Source organism: Dermatophagoides pteronyssinus, unplaced genomic scaffold (assembly GCF_027571235.1).
Source record: "Dermatophagoides pteronyssinus isolate colony J.1.1.1.1 unplaced genomic scaffold, Derpt_VIB-CSIC_2022.12 sq0004, whole genome shotgun sequence".
Taxonomy (NCBI): domain Eukaryota; kingdom Metazoa; phylum Arthropoda; class Arachnida; order Sarcoptiformes; family Pyroglyphidae; genus Dermatophagoides; species Dermatophagoides pteronyssinus.
Window position 1 is genome coordinate 2,789,291 of NW_027461528.1, and position 19,697 is coordinate 2,808,987.

The following is a 19,697-nucleotide window of genomic DNA, read 5'->3' on the forward strand; positions in this document are numbered from 1 at the left end:
AAAAAAAAAAAAAAAAAACAAAAAAAAACAAAGTTGCCATAACAATTTGTCATTTGATTTCTTGTTTCTTTGTATTCGGTGTTTTTTTATATTCAAAAAAAAGAAAATACAAAATAATTATGAAAAAATTGTGATTCGGAAATAGAAAATAGAAAATCTTTTCCTCGAACAATCAAGATATAATTATCGTGGGGAAAAAAACAAAATATACACATTCTTGTCATTCACAACATGATTTGTACCAAAATCAAGTATGTATTCACTTTTTTTTGTTGTTGTTGTTGTCAACTTTATCATTAAATATAATTGTTCTTTTCTTTTTTAGATTTTTTAACCGGGAAAAAAATGTATAAATTCACCCAATAAACCGAATGATGAACAAAATAATCCAAACGTCCATAAATAAAATGTTAATTTTAAATCATTCAATTGTATGCCATCAACAATGAATGATAATTCACGATTTTTACCATTACCATATGATCGGATAAAATCATATACTTGTTGATTTTTAGCTGGAATATTGCGAAAAATTTGTCGATACCAATGTTCATGTAGACCGATTTCATAGGAAATTTTTATACTAAAGTGAAAATGAAAATGAAAAAATTCATGTTAAAAATTATTCATTTTCAAACAAACAAAATGATAAAAACGACTAACTAAAAATCAAACGAACGATATAATGGCGATTGTTTTGGAAATGCAAATGCAATCAAATTTGAACCAAATCTATCATTACTAATGTATAATGGTATTTCGGCAAATAATTTTCTTGATATTTCTAATGGCATTCTTAAATCAATATAAATGAAATTTTTTTCATTCGAATTATTCTGTACTATTTGGATTCCTTGTTCAATGTTTTTGGCCATTTTTGAATGAGTTCTACCAAAAAACAACAAGACAAAAATCAAAAATCAATCCCGAAAATCATCAATCATCAATTACCGATTCATATGTTGACCGATTATAAATGTCGAACCGGAATTTGGATCAGCATCAATAAATAATTCTAAATATGAACTAAATTGTAATGTTATTATATTATAACTATTATCATCATTATTTTGAGCAATTTTAATCAATTGATTAATTGTTTCAATTGGTTTTTGATATTGTACAATAGCTAATGATGAATAATATGAACCACAATATGTTGGTATTAATACAATCATTGCCAACATAAATGATAGATATAATATACGATATTTAAATGATTTTGGTATTTTTTGTGTTAAACTTTTACTTAAAAATATTGCTAATAAATTTATTGAAATCGATGATAATGATTGTTGTTGTTGTTGTTGTTTTGATTGATCGATAATTGATAATTTTGATATTGAAAAAATCAATAATAAAATGATTACAAATGAAAATACGATTGCCAGCCAAACTGGTGTTTGAAATGGTTGAAAAAAAATCCATTTTTGTATTTCAGAATCCATTGGAAATGTTGTTATAAATGTTAATTCATCAATCACTGTAAAATATGTAAATTCTACGACTTTTGATCGATCTTCATTCAATGATACGCCACACATTGCAAGATCGGCTGTACCATTGAGTAGATGACCAATCGAACCACTAAATGATCGATTCGGTCCAATACGATAACCCCAATTTTGTTCGGCATCAATCAATTGATAATTGAAATTTATTTTTTTCGATAATAAACGAATCAGTTTATAATCAATTGAATATGATCGTAACATTTCGAATGTGTCGAAATTACAAAGTGGTGTAAACTTTTTTTTAAAAAAAAGAGTTAAAATCATTATTCCAATTACAAAATTCAAACTTGAAAACTTACATTATTAATCGAAATAGTCAACATTGTTTGGTTAAGATTACATTTCCATAATGATTGATTTAATTTTTTAAAATCATCAGAATATTCAGGTAAAAAAACCCCGTCAAATTGTTGACAACCATACCAAATTGGTCGTAAATGTATAGTATTTGTAATTGTTCCCAACGAATCAGTCAAAACAATTATCAATCGAAATCTTTTATCCGTTGTCAACGATAATTCTGTTAACCATTGATTGAAAATCTTTTTATATTTCAAATGTTGTTGATGATCATTTGATTCGGTGAAAAATATGAATAAAAATGGCATACATGTTAAACATTTTAAATAACCGATTTGTAATGTAGAAATTATTTTGAAAAATTTCAACCATAATTCATTTAAATTATTCATCGATTGAATTGATAATGAAAAATCAAATAAAATTAAAACATTTCGATAACGATTTTCTGGTTTCATTCGATATGATAGATTTGAATATAATTCATTCGATGTTAGATTTGTATAAAGTTTAAATGGACAATTAATTTCGATTAATCGATTATGAATATTGAATGTTGATCGAAATGGAGAATCCACAAGATTTTCAACTAAAATTATTGTAGTTTTTTTTGTTGAATAATATTCCGATGGTTGAAATTGTTTTAAATAATTCCATAAATTTTCATTACCTAAATATGATTGAACATTCATTGATGGTAAACTTTTATTTACATTAATATTTATGATAATTAGATAGATGATTTTGAACATTAAACATTTGATGATCATCATTGTGGTTGTTGTTGTTGTCATTCATAAAACTCAATGGAAGAAGAAGAATTTCTTCTGATCTCGATTGTTTTTTGTTGGCCATTGAGTGGAAGAAATCGAGATTTTTCTCAATTGACAATTCTTGTCTGTCTGTCTGTCTGTCGGTGAGAAATTATTGATTGCCGATTGATTGGCTTACAAATTCAGAATAAAAAAAAATATACCTAATGAGAATTTCTAACCTTGTGATACTTTTGTTATATTTATGTGAATGAATGTGAAAAATTCGGCTAAATGAATGTATTTTTTTGGGATTTTTTGCGAGAAAAGATTATGGCCAAAGTATGATAATGTTGATTAAAAATTGAAGAAAATTTTTTGGATTCTTAGAAAATCGTAATCATTATGAAAATTATTCAACAAACAAACAAGAAAAATTCCAAACATCATTTGATTTATTGATCGATTAATATGGATGGATGGATGGATAAAAGTGAGAAATCGAAAAAAAAATTATTCAATATTTCAAGTTTAAAATGAAAATCGATCTAATCAATTTAATCAAGGTTTTTTATTTTGTTTGTTTTTTTTTTTTTTGTTGTTCACTTGAATATCTTGTGATTAAATTGTTTTCATCATTGACATTGAATATTAATGATTCTGATTTTTTTTGTTTATTTTTTTTTCTTCAAATTCTAAGAATCAAGTTTTTGCCATCCAGGTATATATAAAGTGTTGGCAAGTCCATTCCTTTAAAATTCGAATAACCATTCAAATCAAGATGATGAAAACATTTCATTCAACCATTGTGATGTTGTTGATCATCACAATAATGATCAACATTGGCGTACAAATGTCAACAATTCCAGAGGATACGGTGGTAAATAACGATGTAGAATCAAATGTAGATATTATGAATGTAGATACAACTGTTTTACCTGTGGAAATTATTCAACAAACAACAACAACAACAACCACAACAGCCAATCCATTGAGCAGATTAAGCCAAAGACGAAAGAAACCAAAAGTCAAAAATATAGATGCAGATCCAGTATGCGGATAATCAGCCAGGTAACAATTCAAACATTTTTCAAATTCAAATTCAAAAAAAAAAAATCAAATCCAAACCGACATTGCGAAATTGGATGGAATTCAATTTTAGGTAAGATTCTACGAATCTCTTCCTCATTACAATCACATGATTCAAATTCAAATTTCCTAAATCCTTTTTTGTTGTTGTTTTGTTTTGTAATTGTTATTGTTAATTTTCATTTTTTCATTTGAAATTGTTATTCATTAAAAATTTTATCAAATAATGAATGTCGTTTTGCAACTGTTTGTAATGGGGAATTTGAATTTTACTTAATCATAATTTAAAAAAAAGAAATTCATTGACAAACAGAATAATCATTTTGAATGGATTTCAAGGGAAATTTTTTTTCAAGGATTTCCCTTTTCCTGGTCTCATCATCAAATCAAAACAACCAAGATATATAAAGGCCAGCAGTTTTCATTGTCATTATCATCGTTGAAGAAGAAGAAGAACGAACGAAAAATCCTTAAAATTCATCATGAAATTGATATCGATTCATTTTATGTTGGTCGTTGTTATTATGATCATCATGGCAATTACATCGGGACCGAATGCTGTTGAAGCTAGCAAGAAAAAAGGTGGCTATGGTTATGGAAAAGGTTATGGTCATGGTGGTTATGGTGGTGGAAAACGTTATGGCAAGAAAAAATGGGGCTGATTAACAAAACAACAAAAACAACGTATTCCGGTTATCGAACGGGTAAATGTTTGATTCTGTTGTTTAACCTTTGATTTATGAATGAAAAAAAAAATTGAATTAAAAATAAAGTTGCAACAAAAAACAAATTATAACCTTCAAATTAATTCATCTTGATCATCATTTTGTCGTTTACATCTTTGTTTATACCAAATAAAGATGATAGATGTAATTATCAACAGGATAATTATCAATGTAATCGATGCTATTTGTTTGATCAATTTACGTAGATTTTCTTTCGTACTATCATCGTGATGATGATGATGATGATTATCTGGTTTCCGATGTAGACATCGATCCATTTCATTTGTATTATATGGATATAAACGACAAAGGGACATTGTGGAAATTTTCCCAATAATTCTTTGTTGATAATCTAACCAATCTTGTTGTTCATTTCCAGAACATACTTTATGAATCGATTGCTCAAGACAATCAAATAGTTCATAGATGGCGCAACAATTATCTTCGGATGTAAATTTTATTAAATGAATTTTTTGTTCATATTTCATAAGAATTTTTTCATCACATTTTTCAATTAAATTTTCAATGATTTCGGTACCATTTTTTAATCGAACCATATGCGATCGTAATTGTTGTAAACAATGTCCAATGGTCTTAGTTTTTACATTTGTTATTGGCCATATAAATTGATGTTTATCGGCTATCTTGATTGGTCCATAATGATCACAATAACGAATCCATTGAATTTGTTTACATAATGTTTGTTCAATTTGTTCATAACGAAGTAATGAATATAATTCTATTTCAATTGATAATGATGGTGAACACCATTGTTTTGCATTCAATTGATAACATTTTAATTCTTCCCAAATAATACAACATGTTTGCCATAATGTTGTTATCCATGTATGACGACCTAATGGATTAAAATCATTGGCCGATTGTTGTTGACATTTTTCAATCAAATCTAATTGTCCATTCATACATTTTAATGCCAAATTATTCGGTTGTTCAATGTTGATTGTCTCATCATCGTGGTACGATGATGATGATGATAATTGAACCTTGATCATCATCATCATCATCATTATCAAATATGAATAAATTAACATAATTCAAATGTTTTCTTTAATTTCTTTCTTTCGTTTTCTGGAAACATTAAATCATCAATCAGTTGATCAAACACACACTCATAAATCAATGGGAAACAAAAAAAAAGGATTTATCATCGACGTACGATCAAAAATCAAAAAAAAAAAATCCATTGAACGGATTGATCATAATCGGACATTTTGTATGCCAATAAACACCCCCCATTCCATATCATTCCATATCATCATTCCTTTTTTTTCCATTGTATTAACACTATGGCAACCCACAATTCAACTTTTATAATTTTAATTAAATTTTATTTTAATTGTAAAATAAAAAATTCTATTCAATTTTTTGATTGACAGTAAACAAAAAAAAAAAATGTACCAAAAATCAATCAATTTTTGAATGAACAAACACCATTTGAATAAACAAAACCAAATCAATCAAATCAAAAACATTCATTTCCGAATCGATCTTTTTTTTTTTTTTTTGATGTTTTTCAATTACATCATCAACTGAAAAAAAAACAAAGATTTTAGTTCAGTATTATGAATGAATGAATGAAACGTGGAAATTTGATAATTCGATGATGATGATGACAACATTCGAAGGACAAGATCAAATTATTGTCAAAAACAACCAGACTTATTGATTCAAATGATATTCAATTTTAATCATCATCATCATTTGTTATCGAACGATATTTCTTGCTTTTTGATTAATGCAACGACACAATTGATAATGATGATCATTGAATTTTGATCTAATTTTTTTTTCAATGAATGAATGAATGAATGGATGCACAATCATTTTTCGAGGATAAAATTGTGAACAACCCTTTTTTTTAGGTTGATAAAAAAATCCATCCATCCATTGATCAAATGATACTGTAAAATAAACACATTTTGTTGTTGTTGTTGTTTTTGGCATCATTTTCATTCATTGAATTGTTTTTCCGACCAACCGAAAAAAAAGAAGATCAATTTGTCATCGTTCGTTGTCAAAGATAATCATTCTTATCATATTTGATGATCAACATTCCAACAGCCAAAATGAAATCGAAAATGTTCAAATTTCTCGAAAAAAAGAAAAAAACTTGAAAATTCTCCAATAACGGACGTGATCATCATCGTGTTCATCTCCCACTCTATTTCTCCTCTACGGTTTATTCATCATTGGTTATCATTTTTTTTCTTCATTTTCATTTTGTCAACGCCTTGTTGTTGTTTGTATCCGATTTCAGATTTTGAATCAAATTTTTGATTGTTGTCTATAGCTTCGAACTAGCTATAAATATCGTTAGATTTTTTCGAATCAAAATTCATATAACAACCAACCATCATCGTCTTTACTACATTACCAAAAAATTATTTGATTACTTTATTTCTTTGTCACCGATTTTCTTCCAGAAAAACCAACCAACCAACCAAACAATAATCATGGCCATCGAAGGAAAATATGAAATGGAATCTTCCGAACATTTTGAAGAATTTGTTAAAGAAATGGGTAAGTTTAGTCATTATTTCATTGATGGTCTCAATAATGTCGAATGTTTTTATGATTCAAAAAGGTTTGGAAGTTGATATGACTAATATTGATCTGTCGAAAACATCAACAATGGAAATCAGTAAAGATGGTGATTCATATTTGATTAAAAGTAATACGGCTGGTATCATACATGAAATTAAATTCAAATTGGATGATGAATTTGATGATGATATGAATGGACATAAATTTAAAAATATTGTAAAAATGGATGGTGATAATAAAATGGTACAGACAAAAACATCGATTGATGGTGGTAAAGTTGTTAATGTTTTACGTGAATTTACCGATAATGGTTGTACAGTAAAATCCACTTACAACAATGTTACATGGACTCGTGTTTATAAACGAGTTTAAATCGATTGGAAATTGCTTTCTTTCTCTCTCTCTCTCGGATTTCTCTCCAAATTAATTAATTAATTTAATCCAGATTTTTCAATTGTAATCCGAATAAATAAATTTAAAAAAAAATAATAACAAAAAAATCCTTTGATTCTCACACTAGATGGCGTAACTGTTTTCATGAATTTTTTTTAAATGTTTTTTTTCGTATTCGACAATAAAAATAATTTTCATTAATTGACGGACGGATCGGATCGGATGATGATAATGAGGATGATGATGAAAAGTATGATTGGATGTGTTGAAATTAACATGGCCATGTGAATTTCGACACCAATCATGTACAATATCCGAAATTGTTCATTCAATCATCATCATCAAACAATTATCAGCCAATCTTAATGATGATGATGATGATGATGACAAACTTTTTTTTTTCTTCTTTGGATTCGGGAACATTCTTCATATCAATCAAGGAAATCAAACAAACAAACAAACAACAATGTTTGCGTGATTGTTAATTAAACACAAAATTGTCAATTGACGAACACAAACAATAATCAACAAGTTTTTTTCATTTTCTTCAAATGAATAAATTATTTCAATGTCAGGGTACAAGCCTTTCTCTTTTTCTTTTTCGTTTCATTTTCACTTTCACCATCTTTTACGCTTGGATTGATGTCGATGATGAGGATTTCAAATCGAACCGAAATGGAACTTGTTCACGTAATCTAGCAATCACAATTTATTTACGAATAATAGAAAAAAAAAGGGAAATTTCAAAAACAAAACAAAAAAAAACTTGTGAAAATCACATAGATAAACAAACAAATCTTACCAACAATCAACACACACCCTGGTAATTATCAAATGAATGGTTACACGGATCGATCGATGCTGAACAAAACCCACCACCACCATCAATTTTTACTCTGTCAACTTTGAAATCATGTGAAATTCACATTAAATCATTAAAAAAGAAAACTGACGACATTCATTCATTAATTTATGATTATAGGAACAGGTAAAAAATTTTAAAAAAAAATTATCAAGTAATTAACATTGATGATAATGAATCTGATGAAGGATGCAAAAAAAAAATTCTTCCAAGGTTGATTTTTGGCAAATATTTTTTCCTTTTTTTTTGTTGTCTCTTCACATTCGATTCTATTCGAATTCTATTCGAATTCTATTTCCACATTCTATTTTAACATTCATAGGATCAATTGATCCATATAGTCTCCATAAAATCAACATTCGATTTCGAATGAAGGAAACTCGTTCAAACTCGTTCAATTTTTTGTTTCATTGAATTTTCAATGATTTTTTTAATTTTCAAAATGATTTTAGTTTTTTTGTGCCATAAATTAGAACTTTAGATTTTCAATAAATCAAATATTAATTCGATCAATGTCAAAATCTCTTTTTTTTTTTTTTTTTTGGTTAATTATGGACTCGTCCAAGAATGTGTTTGAAATCCATTTTCTGAAATCTTATCTCTGATGATGTTTCGATTTGATTTATTACCAGATCCTTCTTCTGAATATATAGCAGCGAAAATGTAAGACGAACCAAAATTTAGACATACAGGTTGGGTCAAAGTTTAAAGTATTATCATTATTATCTGCTAGCAGTAAATATTTTTTTTTTCTTCAATAGATTCGGCAGTGGTCCATGTTTCAATGAGTGATTGGTAAATGAGTGAAAACAAACCACCAAATATAACCGTTGATCTCAACTGAATATATATTCTGCTGTCAAAATTCTCAACCGACCAAATCATACCACAATTTTTTTTCGTTTGTTATCAAGAAACATTATCTTATCTACAAGTGGTATTTGGTTTGACGAGTGTTGGTGAGTCATTTTTTTGTTTTGTTTTTAAACAAAAACAAAAAAAAATTGTTCAAATTCAATAGATTTTTTTTCAGTGTTTCAGCTCCATATCGTTCAGTTTTTTTTCTGGGTGAAAAAAATCCAAAAAATTAAATTCGATTTCGATTTCATCTCCCACACACACACACGCAACACCAACATACCTTGCTCAACGAACAAATACAACTCCTTGTCTCAAAATTGAAAATCGAAAAAGTTTCCAATACATCTCTCTCTCTCTCCTCTCAGTGTGTGTGTATTTTACAGCCTTCGAAATTAGTCGAACTACCATCCATCCAGCCATTCATTCAACATTCAATCAAAAAAAAAAAAATTAATTCATTCATTCCGACAATATCAATCTTTTAATCGAGCTGCGCCTGTTTTTTTTTCTCTTCTTTTTTTTCCAGCAACAGCAGCATTCAGCAACAACAGCAGCAGCATACATAAAGTGTTTTTGGTGGTCATCATCATCCGCGTGAACAGAAACATTATACCATTCATATCGAAAAAAAAAATATTGATCCTTTTTTCTTTCTGTCGTTGTTGTTTTTACGCGGCAAACTGAAATTGAAAAACTGAAAAAGTATCTCGATCGCTGCTGATCACCATTCATTTCTTCTTGTGTGATTGATTAATCACATTTTGAATTATAATCAACAACAAAAACAAAAAATTGTTTTTATAAATTCGTTGTTCGTCAGACTGGTTGTTGTTCAAAGCTGCTTGTTTTTAGTTTAGTTTGGTTGTGGACTGTTTTTTCAACAAAAAAAAAGGTAGCTGCCAGATTTTAAAATTTAATCATTAACGACCAGACAATAACCACCACCACCACCATCATTATTCATCAATAAACATCGTAATCATCATCATCATTATCATCATCTGAATACAATAAAAACACAAACACACACACAGCAATAATCAATGTTATTTTTTGTTTCAGGCCACGCCAATTTTTCAATCCAATGTTGATGATAATGATTGACAGACTTGTCTGTATGTTTTGTGGATGAATCTCTTCGATGTCTGTGATTTGATAGTTTTAAAAAAAATATTGTCATTGTTCATATTGTATAAATATTAACGGCAATAATATTAGTGACTCTTTTTTTTTGCCATAATAATTTTGAATTTCGGTTTTTCGGACAACATCAACAAAAAAGACAGAAATCTCTATGTGTGAAAATCGAAAATAAAAAATCAGCATAATAATCATACCGAATCGTGTGATTTGAATTTAGGAATTTTTGTTTTTAATTTTTGTTGCCAAAGAGAAAAATAATAATAATAATCGTATTTCCATGTCCCATCATATATAAAGTGACAACAACGAAAAAGAAAGAAAAAAGGAAGAATCCATTCTTAGTTCCATTCATAACAACAATGTCATCATTATCATCCATAATGTATCTATCTAAATATTTTTGCTCAATATTTTGTTTTTTCATTTTAATCTATCAATCATCATTATTATTTGTTGTTTGTACTACATATCAACAAAATGTTAATAATATATCAACAATGAATATTATTCCAAATCAGAATTTTATTCCACATCATTCACATCATGATCATCAACAACAACAAAGATCACAAAGATCTGTACCAGAATTCGAAGCAACATTAAATGCAATGAAATGTGCTCTTCGAATTGTTGGACTTCAAGTTTCAGGTTTGTTTTTGAATTTTTTTTTAATATATTGGTTTCTTGCTTTCACAATCCGGTTTAAATTTTCAACAACAACAAAAAATTATAAAAAATGTAAATTCCAGTCACGCCAAATGATGATGATTAGAACAATTTCATTGACCTTTCATTCTTCCTATTTTAAATAGATAAAAGTATTTCACATTAGTGTGTATTACCCCTTGAAATTTCATTTGAAAATGTAAAGAATTTTTTTGCAAACACTTGTTGAATGTTGAAATTTATTTATCTTTCGCTTGTATTGAAATTGTCAAAAAAAAGGTCGATGATCAGATCCGGAACTATTATAATAGACAGTTATTCAAAGATGTTGTTATTGATATAAAAAGAAAGACAAACAATCAATGTTATTTTTTTAATAGATATGTGTTAGATTAGATTGAATAAATGACATATTGTTGACATGATGATGATGATTGACAATTAGATTTTTTTTCTCAAATTTCACTGATCAATTGTGATGATGATGATTATTGTGTCCTAGCACGCAAGTCTATCATTTGGATTTTTATTTTTTTGCTTCTTCATACATTTTGGTTAACATCCAGCATGTCCAAATTTGGAAAAGGTTTTTTTTGTTTTGTCAAAACAAAACAAAACAAAACAAAAATTTTGGATATGATCTGCTTGATGTAAACAAATTGTGTATCAAAATATGTCATCAAAAAATCAGCTTTTTTGTTGTTGTTGTTGTTGTCTCAACTGATTTGATAATCATCTGGCATAGTTTTTTCTTTTTTTTGCTGTTGAAAACTTGGCCATATCCAAATCTGTCATAAAATGTGGTTTAGATTTTTTTTCCTGTTTTTTCCATCATGATTATGATGATGGTAATGGTGATGATGGTTGGATCGAATGGATCATTAAATGGCTAAATTAGCCATCCAAAATACACACATTATCATTGAGATGTCATGTATATTGCATTTACTAAGCAGGAAAAAAAAAGAAATTATTTTTTTTCATATTAATCGCTGATGAACTTTACGCAATTTCATTTGAATTTGAAATCAATCGATATATGTGTGTTTTTTTCATTTTTTTAAAAAAATATGCATTTCATTTTCCTTGATGATCATAATTAAATTTATCTCTTTTTTTTTGCTTTATATTTCATTTGCTTGATGATCTTTCCACATCTAGTTAATGTTAATCAATCAATGAGGAGAGAGAAAGTGGAAAAAAAAGAGCAATGCCATAATGAAATTTACATTATTTATCAATTAATTATCAAGGTTTTTTTTCTACTGTTTTTGTTTTAACAAATTGATTTCATTTCATTTTTTTCAAGCTACCAAACAAATATCGATAAAGAATGGAAAGAATTGAAATGGAAAAAATCTATTAATTAATCAAATATAGGATACATTGGTTTCCGTTGAATAGTTGTTGTTGTTAATCAATTGAAATTCAACATTGCAACAACAACAATAATGATAATATATGTATGTAATTGGCAAAAAAAACAAAGATAGATAGCAAGCTGCAGGATATATAATTTTTTGTTCCCATCTAATTTACATATTGATAGTCTTTGTGTATAATGTGTTTGTGATAAAGGTGTTTGGAAATCAATAATAACGATGATGATGATGATTGCAGCCAAAAAATATTTTGGTTAATTGAAAAATGATAATAATAAAAACAAAAAAACAACAACCATATTATTCTACTATAGTAGCATTCTGAAGCAATGATCACATGTGTGGAATATAAGAAAAATTTCATCATCTACCATCATCCATCATTAATTAATTTGTTTATAGTTATGTGGTTTTGTTTATTAGTTGCTACTTGCTTTACTATTTTATACAAATGAATTCAAGGTTATCAAAGGATCTCAGATTTTTGATCAACATCATAGAATTAAAGAATAATAATGATGATGTACATTTTTTTTTTTTTTTTTTTGATTGAACAATAGCATCTTTGAAATGAAAAATAATAAAGATTCATTGTCAAGGATTTTATTCATCTATACACGGATGCATTTCTTTGTTTCTTTGCTCCGGTGCAATTCTATCAACAACAACAAAAACAGACAGGTGATGTTTATGTTGTTGTTGTTTGTTTGTTTGAATTTTTTTATGTAAATTTGATTCGATTTCGATTTAATAATAATGTTGAAAATGTTGATGGTGATCATCATCAACATTATTATCATCATCAAATTGGATTTTGATGATCCATTGCAAAATTTCCCATCATCATCATCATCATCATTATCGTAATAACAATGATGAATGAATGGAAACATTTATTGTTGTTGAACATATATGTAGTGTAAATTAGTTTTGGAAAACGAAAATTTGTTATTTTTTTTTTCGTTCGATTTGTTTTTCATACAAGATTATGATGATGATTGCATTGACCCTGTTGTTGTTGACAAATAATAATTCTTTTATCATTGCTAGCGAATTATCATTTCATTTTGAAATTATGTTGTATCAAATCATCATCATTCAAAAAACTTTCTTGTTGATTGATTATAACCGGGGGATTGTGATATTTGGAAATTTAAATGAAAATTAAATTAATGATGATTGTTTTTTTTACGTAATATTTGTTTTTTTTTCTCTATTTCTAGAACATCATAATAATATGTTCATGTGCTGTGGTTTATGGAAAATGAAATCATATATGAAAGATACGGCCGATCGTGTTTGTGAAAATGCATATGAATCAAAACGTGTATTCGATGATTTTATGACCGATGAGCTTATATATGGTAAATTTACACATTCAATTCTTGGTGATGATACATTGGATTGTAAAAAATATCCAGAAGGATCACCAACATGTGATCGTTTATTTGCAATCATAACATTTATTATTGTTATGATTATTTTATCAATATTTTTATTGATTATTGGTTGTTGTATGGCAACTATTTGTTGGCATAGATCACGTCGTCAATATCAATGTTTATTACGATTAAAATTACCTGATGATGAATGTTTAGAAAAACATGAATTTCTAAATCATGATGATTATGATGATGGTGAAAAACGTAAAACTAAACGAAAAAATTGGTCAAATCATCTTAAAGCATTGAAACCATGTCGTCCACTTGAACATAAACATAATAGTACAAATGATATTTTACGTCGTCAACAACAACGGCCACAATCAAATGATCAAATAGATTCATCGGGAAAATCTAGTCCCGATTCTGGTATACCACCATCAACTAATTCAACAACAACTTCACGTAATGCATCAACTATGACCTTAAGTAATGATAATCACCAACAACAGGCTGTACAAGAAAAGCCTCAACAACAATGATAATTCATTTAATATTCCAATTTTTTTGTAATTTTTTTTTTGTAATTTTTTTCCTTGGATCTCATCAATCAATTAATTAATTATATGGGCTATAACGAAGAATAAGAAGAAAACGAAGAAGTGCCAAACAAACAAACAAACAAAATCATTTCAAAACAAAAACAAATGTGATTCTTGTAATGACCTAAATCCAAAAAAAAAATTTCTCCCCTTAATTTTTTTTTCTTTTAAAATTATTATTATTATTATTATCATCATCATCGTATAAAATAAATAAAGCTTAAATAAATTTTCGTTTAAATCAAATTTTCCAACAAAAAAAAATCAAATGTTGACAATGATATGACCTTGTTGTTGTTGTTGTTGAATTTCCAATTCGAACACAATGATGATTCGTTTTTCTCTGTGTGATCGGCATTCGATTCAATCGATGATGATGATCAAATCCTAATAACACGACAATCAACCAATATCTTTTTCCCTCGAAAAAATGTAATAATAACGTAATTGCCATTCACCTCTTTCTTTCTTTTGCTATTCACCGGGCTGAAACATTCATTGATTGGCGATGTTTTTTTTTTTTTTCGATTGTTTGATTCAAATTCATTGAATTGTATCGTTTTGTTGTGTTTGGGATTGTCAAAACAAAAAAGGCAATACTTTTGTTTTCATCATCATCATCATTTCATTTTGCTTGATGCTTTTTTTTCCCATTTGACATATTCACATAATTGGGTTATTTTGGATGGAAAATTGGTCGAATTTTTGTTTTTCATTCATTCAAGCATCATTATCGAAATATGAATGAGCAAAACAAAATTTTGTTGCTCGTTCCAATTCCAAATCAAACTAGTCAATTATTTTTCTATATTTGAAAAACAAAAAACAAAAAAAATATTTTCAATGAGAATGATTGATGCAACCAAACACCTGGTTAAATTGATGAATTCGAGTTTTTACAAGAAGAGGGAGAGCGAACATCACCTCACCATCATCGTTCACATTATGAATTCGGGTTTCAATTCAGGCTGTTTAATGATAATAATAATTATCATCATTTGCAGTTTGTGGTTGTGGCAATCATTTGGAGCATTCGATGACATTCGTTTTTATTGGCTACATCTGGTATTACGATAAAATTTTTGTTTTTCCTTGAAAACATCGACAATGACAATGTTATTGGCAACCAAAACACCATTTATATTATTTTTGTTTAGTCTTTTGAATCAGAATCGAACGATTGAATCGATTTTTCCACATAAAAACGATAATCATAATCATCAACAATATGCACGTTCATTGACTGATCATTTGCTCGCTTCATTAGCTGGAATGACATCGTTAAGCAATAATAATAATTATGATAAAAATCAAATTTTTTACCATAATAATAATCATCATTATGATCCATTGATGATGATGAAACAAATTCCATTTATAACGGCTCAATCATCATCATCATCATCATGGTTATATCAATTACCATTTACAACCGGTAGTGCACAATGTGATCAATCATTAATGTTGGAACCAGAATTTCATCGTTGTCGTGCAAATGCAGCTGTTTATTGGCAACAAGGTTCACGATCAAATTATCAACAATCCTCAACAACAACAAAATATACTTGTTGTTTTCTTTGGGATCTTGTTGATTGTATGGAACAAACCGTACATAAACGATGTAATTATTCATTCGATTTATTTCGTCGTAATCGTAATGATTATATTGTACGTATTCAATCAAATCCATTATGTTATAATTATCTGTATGGAAGTTGGACATGTATGCAAGATAATTGGATTCTTTTGATTGCGTTCATAATATTGGCCATTTTTATTGTGATTACAATCTGTGTTGCATGTTGGACATTATTCGGACGAAATAAAAACAAACAAACTGGACGATATGATTCGGAAAATATTCGGCCATCGATACCTGTTGTTTCTTCTTCTACCTCCAGTGGTGGTGGTGGTGTTGTTGGTGGATATGTAATCGATTATGATCATGATAATCATCAACAACAACAACCACCATCAAGTCGTCGAGCAGTATCATCGAATGTTCGTCAAAATTTAGAATCAAATAATCGTTCGAATCATCAAAATCATAGTGATTTTGAATTGGATGATAATGATGATGATGATGATCAAATATCAACGAATCGAGTAAAAAGACCTGCTGCCGCATCACCTTTATCGCTGAAAGATTATGAACCACCAAGAAGATTTCATTTTCAACAACAACATCCATCATCATCATCAACACCGATAATGAGTAAACATCATCATTATTCTGTTTCAAATAAACGATCAACACGATCACCACCACCAGCACCTTCGAGTTCATCAAGACCAGCATCAGTTGTTTCCGTACGGCAGATTCAAATTTAACCAAATTCAAATCAAATCAAATCAATTGAAATTATGTGAAACAAGCAAAGATTTTTTTTTATTGAAATAAAAATGAAATGAAAAAGTATGTGTGTGTGTATGCAGCTGCCATCTAATGATTGTGATTGGAATTTTTCGATTGTTGTTGATGATTTCAAATGGATTTGTTCGTTCGCTCGGTTCGGTTCATTTTTTCAATATTCGGATGGAGTTTGCGAAAGACGAAACAATTCAAGCACTTCACGATTATATTCTTGCAAAATTAATTCAACAATTGCAGCCAATTCCTGTATCTGTTCATGCCAATATTTATATTGACCAAATGTAATTTTATTATTATCATATAATTCACGTTGTAATGTACCATCGGATGTAAAAGCTGTACGAAATTGTTCAGTTTCGGTACGAATACGATCAACACGTTGAAATAATTGATTAAATGATTCATTACGTGTTGATGGATTCATAAATGGTTCTAAAGTGATTGGTTTTGGATTTTCGGTTTTTATCATTTCTTTGGTCATTGTTTTTAATTCACAACCACCTGCACCTGCTGCACCTGTACCAGCCGCAGCACCAACAATACATTTTGAATCACCAACCATCGGTAATAATTGTGGTTGTTTTGTAATTGTTGTTGTCGTACGGCTAGTATTACCTGTTCGATGATGACGACGATTATTTTTCTGTATAGATATTAATGATTGTACAATTTCCTGATATGAACTTTGTACAGTATTAATATGACCAAAAAGTTCAATCATTTCGGCATTCAATTCTTCAAGTTCATCTTTATCATCGACAAATGTTTTTTCACGATTTGTTGGTGGTGCTGCTGTTGATGATGATGCTGATTCTCTTTGTAATTTTTGTTGATAGCTAATATTTTTAAGAAAACTTTTAAACAATTCCAACATTTGATTTTCATCCATTATATAAAGTGGATTTTCGGATGTTGTTTTTGATGCTGTTTTTGTTGTTGTTGCGGTTGCTGTTAATTTTTCGGGTGATGTTTGCTGTGTTATTGTTGTTTCTTTTATCGGTTGTCTTGATTTAATTGCTGAATCTTGCTGCTGTGTTGTTGTTCTTGCACCAACCGTTTGTTTTGAATCATCACGTTGTCGTTTTTGTTTCGAACTACAATTCATTCGTACATTCATATTATTATTATTATTGTTGTTATCATCATTAGTTTTAATCGATGTTTTTGTTGTTGCCATTATTGAATGTTTATTTCTCATTATTGTTGTTGATAGTTTTTTTATAGATATTTTTTTCGGTATAGAATCATCTTCCGATAATGATTTCATTGTTGATTGTCTACGTTTTGTCATCATTTTAGCTATAGAATTTTTTGGCAATTTTTTCGATGATTGTTGTGAATGATGTTGTTGTTGTTGATGTTTTGTCATTGTTGTTGGCTGTCGTTTAAATAATCGTTGCTGTGTTGGTGTTGTTTTTCTTGGTATCAATCTTGATGATTTTTCTAATTTGGATGTTTTTTCGTTAAATTGTGTTGCAGTCGATATAATTTTATCAGATTTTTCAATCATTGTTGATAATGATAATGATTTTCTAACATTATTATTACTCACTTTTGAATGTTTTCGTGACATTCCCCTTTTTTTTATAAAAAAAAATACTGATCAAATGCAAGCTACGAACATTCAAGAATATTCAATCGTTTTCAATTAAACAACTAACATAGTTTTGGTACAATTTAAGCGTATTGTTTAAATTATTGTTTTTTCAATTCGAAAAAATTTTTTTTATTCAATTTCAAATTTAATTAGGAAACAAACAAAAGAAAAAATTCATTATGATGGTGGAATTTTTTGTTTTGATCGCATCAACATTTCCAATGTTAAACCATTGATTGATGATTGATCAACATTAAAATCACAATCACCACCACCACCATTATCATTATTAATACAAACATGTTCAATAATTGTTCGAAGATCAGCAAATGAATAATTTTTTGTAATTTCTGAAAAATATCTTATATCCTGTTCATTCAATAAACAATGATCATTATATTGTTCAGATATTTCATTCAATAAAAATCTATAACGTTCATCTATTGTTGGTTCTGGTACATAAATATGTTTACGAAATAATTTTAAAATTTTTGCATGTAAATTATTTAAAAGATTTGTTTGGCCAATAATAATAATATCTTCATTATTATTATTTTGTTTTAAATTATTTATAAAATCAATAAATTGATTAAATAAACGTTTAAAATTTCCTTTTAATTTTGATTGTTGTGTATCATTCATCATAAATCGATCAATATCTTCAATACATATGATGGATGGATGCATTTTATTTGCAACTTTAAATATATTTTCCAATGAATGACGACTTTCAATTAATCGATCCATCGATATATGTATAATCATTATATGTGTACAACAATGTGCAATTCTGTTTAATGCATCATTAACAAAATGTATAATACTTGATCGAGATTCACCATGCACTAGAATGGTTTGTAATTCACGTGCTATTTTATTATGATTGTTGTTGTTGTTGTTGCTGTTAGGATGAATATTCTGACAACGTTCACGTAATTGTTGTTTGAGACAGATTTTTAGAAAACTTTCCAATAATTTTCTTGATGATTTATAGGTAATTTTATTATCATTATCACCATAATTGTTTAAAATCATTTGACGATATTGTGCTTCTTGTTCAACAAATGAATTTGATTTCTAATGGAATAAAGAAAACAGAAAAACAAAATAGAAAAGATTCATTGAAAAGATTTTTTGGATAATAAGTAAGTAATTACCGTATCCTGTTGTTGGCCATCATTTTTTTCAATATTTTCCATGATTTTTGTTTGTTTACATTCAAACGCTCAATGATTGAATGAAAATCTTTCAATGAATCAACCAACATATTTATGGTAGAAATTTACGTCAAAAATCTACATTCCATTTGGAAATTCCGATTGATTAATTAATTGAAATGATTGTAATGAGGACATTTCATAAATTACATACCGACGATGATAATGATGATGATGATTTTATAAAATGACTTTGAAAATGAGATTTGAAAAATTTTTTGTACATGAAAAAAATGAAATTTTTTCTTTTTTCAACTTGAATTCATCACATTG

At 28.1% G+C, this 19,697-nt stretch overlaps 6 protein-coding genes across 7 annotated transcripts; 3 read left to right on the forward strand and 3 right to left on the reverse strand.

Annotated features, from left to right (window-relative positions):
- Window positions 1–84: 84 nt before the first annotated feature.
- LOC113792388 (putative glutamate receptor) lies at window positions 85–2,127 on the reverse strand. The gene is made up of 4 exons (XM_075819834.1): window positions 1,814–2,127; window positions 952–1,748; window positions 664–888; window positions 85–583 (listed from the first exon to the last, which is right to left on the reverse strand). The coding sequence occupies exons 1-4, from the start codon at window positions 2,120–2,122 to the stop codon at window positions 331–333; spliced, it is 1,584 nt and encodes a 527-aa protein (XP_075675949.1). The 5' UTR covers window positions 2,123–2,127; the 3' UTR covers window positions 85–330.
- A 1,775-nt stretch (window positions 2,128–3,902) lies between these two features.
- Window positions 3,903–5,682, reverse strand: LOC113792403 (uncharacterized). Its single transcript, XM_027342292.2, has 2 exons — window positions 4,453–5,682; window positions 3,903–4,385 (listed from the first exon to the last, which is right to left on the reverse strand). Exon 1 carries the CDS (start codon window positions 5,430–5,432, stop codon window positions 4,455–4,457), a length of 978 nt encoding a protein of 325 aa, XP_027198093.2. The 5' UTR covers window positions 5,433–5,682; the 3' UTR covers window positions 3,903–4,385; window positions 4,453–4,454.
- Window positions 5,683–6,720: 1,038 nt separating this feature from the next.
- LOC113792462 (fatty acid-binding protein-like) lies at window positions 6,721–7,459 on the forward strand. The gene is made up of 2 exons (XM_027342348.2): window positions 6,721–6,921; window positions 6,986–7,459. Exons 1-2 carry the CDS (start codon window positions 6,855–6,857, stop codon window positions 7,315–7,317), a joined length of 399 nt encoding a protein of 132 aa, XP_027198149.1. The 5' UTR covers window positions 6,721–6,854; the 3' UTR covers window positions 7,318–7,459.
- A 1,295-nt stretch (window positions 7,460–8,754) lies between these two features.
- On the forward strand, window positions 8,755–14,482 carry LOC113792445 (uncharacterized). 2 transcript variants are annotated; one of them, XM_075819652.1, is made up of 4 exons: window positions 8,755–8,892; window positions 8,962–9,159; window positions 9,234–10,852; window positions 13,476–14,482. In XM_075819652.1, exons 3-4 carry the CDS (start codon window positions 10,564–10,566, stop codon window positions 14,174–14,176), a joined length of 990 nt encoding a protein of 329 aa, XP_075675767.1. In that variant the 5' UTR covers window positions 8,755–8,892; window positions 8,962–9,159; window positions 9,234–10,563; the 3' UTR covers window positions 14,177–14,482. The 2 variants fall into 2 exon arrangements, with proteins under 2 accessions (XP_075675767.1, XP_027198133.2); XM_027342332.2 differs by lacking the exons at window positions 8,755–8,892; window positions 8,962–9,159 and having other exon boundaries at window positions 9,207–10,852.
- A 274-nt stretch (window positions 14,483–14,756) lies between these two features.
- On the forward strand, window positions 14,757–16,655 carry LOC142644914 (uncharacterized). Its single transcript, XM_075819651.1, has one exon. The coding sequence runs from the start codon at window positions 15,344–15,346 to the stop codon at window positions 16,565–16,567; it is 1,224 nt and encodes a 407-aa protein (XP_075675766.1). The 5' UTR covers window positions 14,757–15,343; the 3' UTR covers window positions 16,568–16,655.
- On the reverse strand, window positions 16,599–19,684 carry LOC113792419 (uncharacterized). Its single transcript, XM_027342307.2, has 4 exons — window positions 19,579–19,684; window positions 19,365–19,502; window positions 18,690–19,284; window positions 16,599–18,185 (listed from the first exon to the last, which is right to left on the reverse strand). Exons 2-4 carry the CDS (start codon window positions 19,404–19,406, stop codon window positions 16,762–16,764), a joined length of 2,061 nt encoding a protein of 686 aa, XP_027198108.2. The 5' UTR covers window positions 19,407–19,502; window positions 19,579–19,684; the 3' UTR covers window positions 16,599–16,761.
- Window positions 19,685–19,697: the final 13 nt, after the last annotated feature.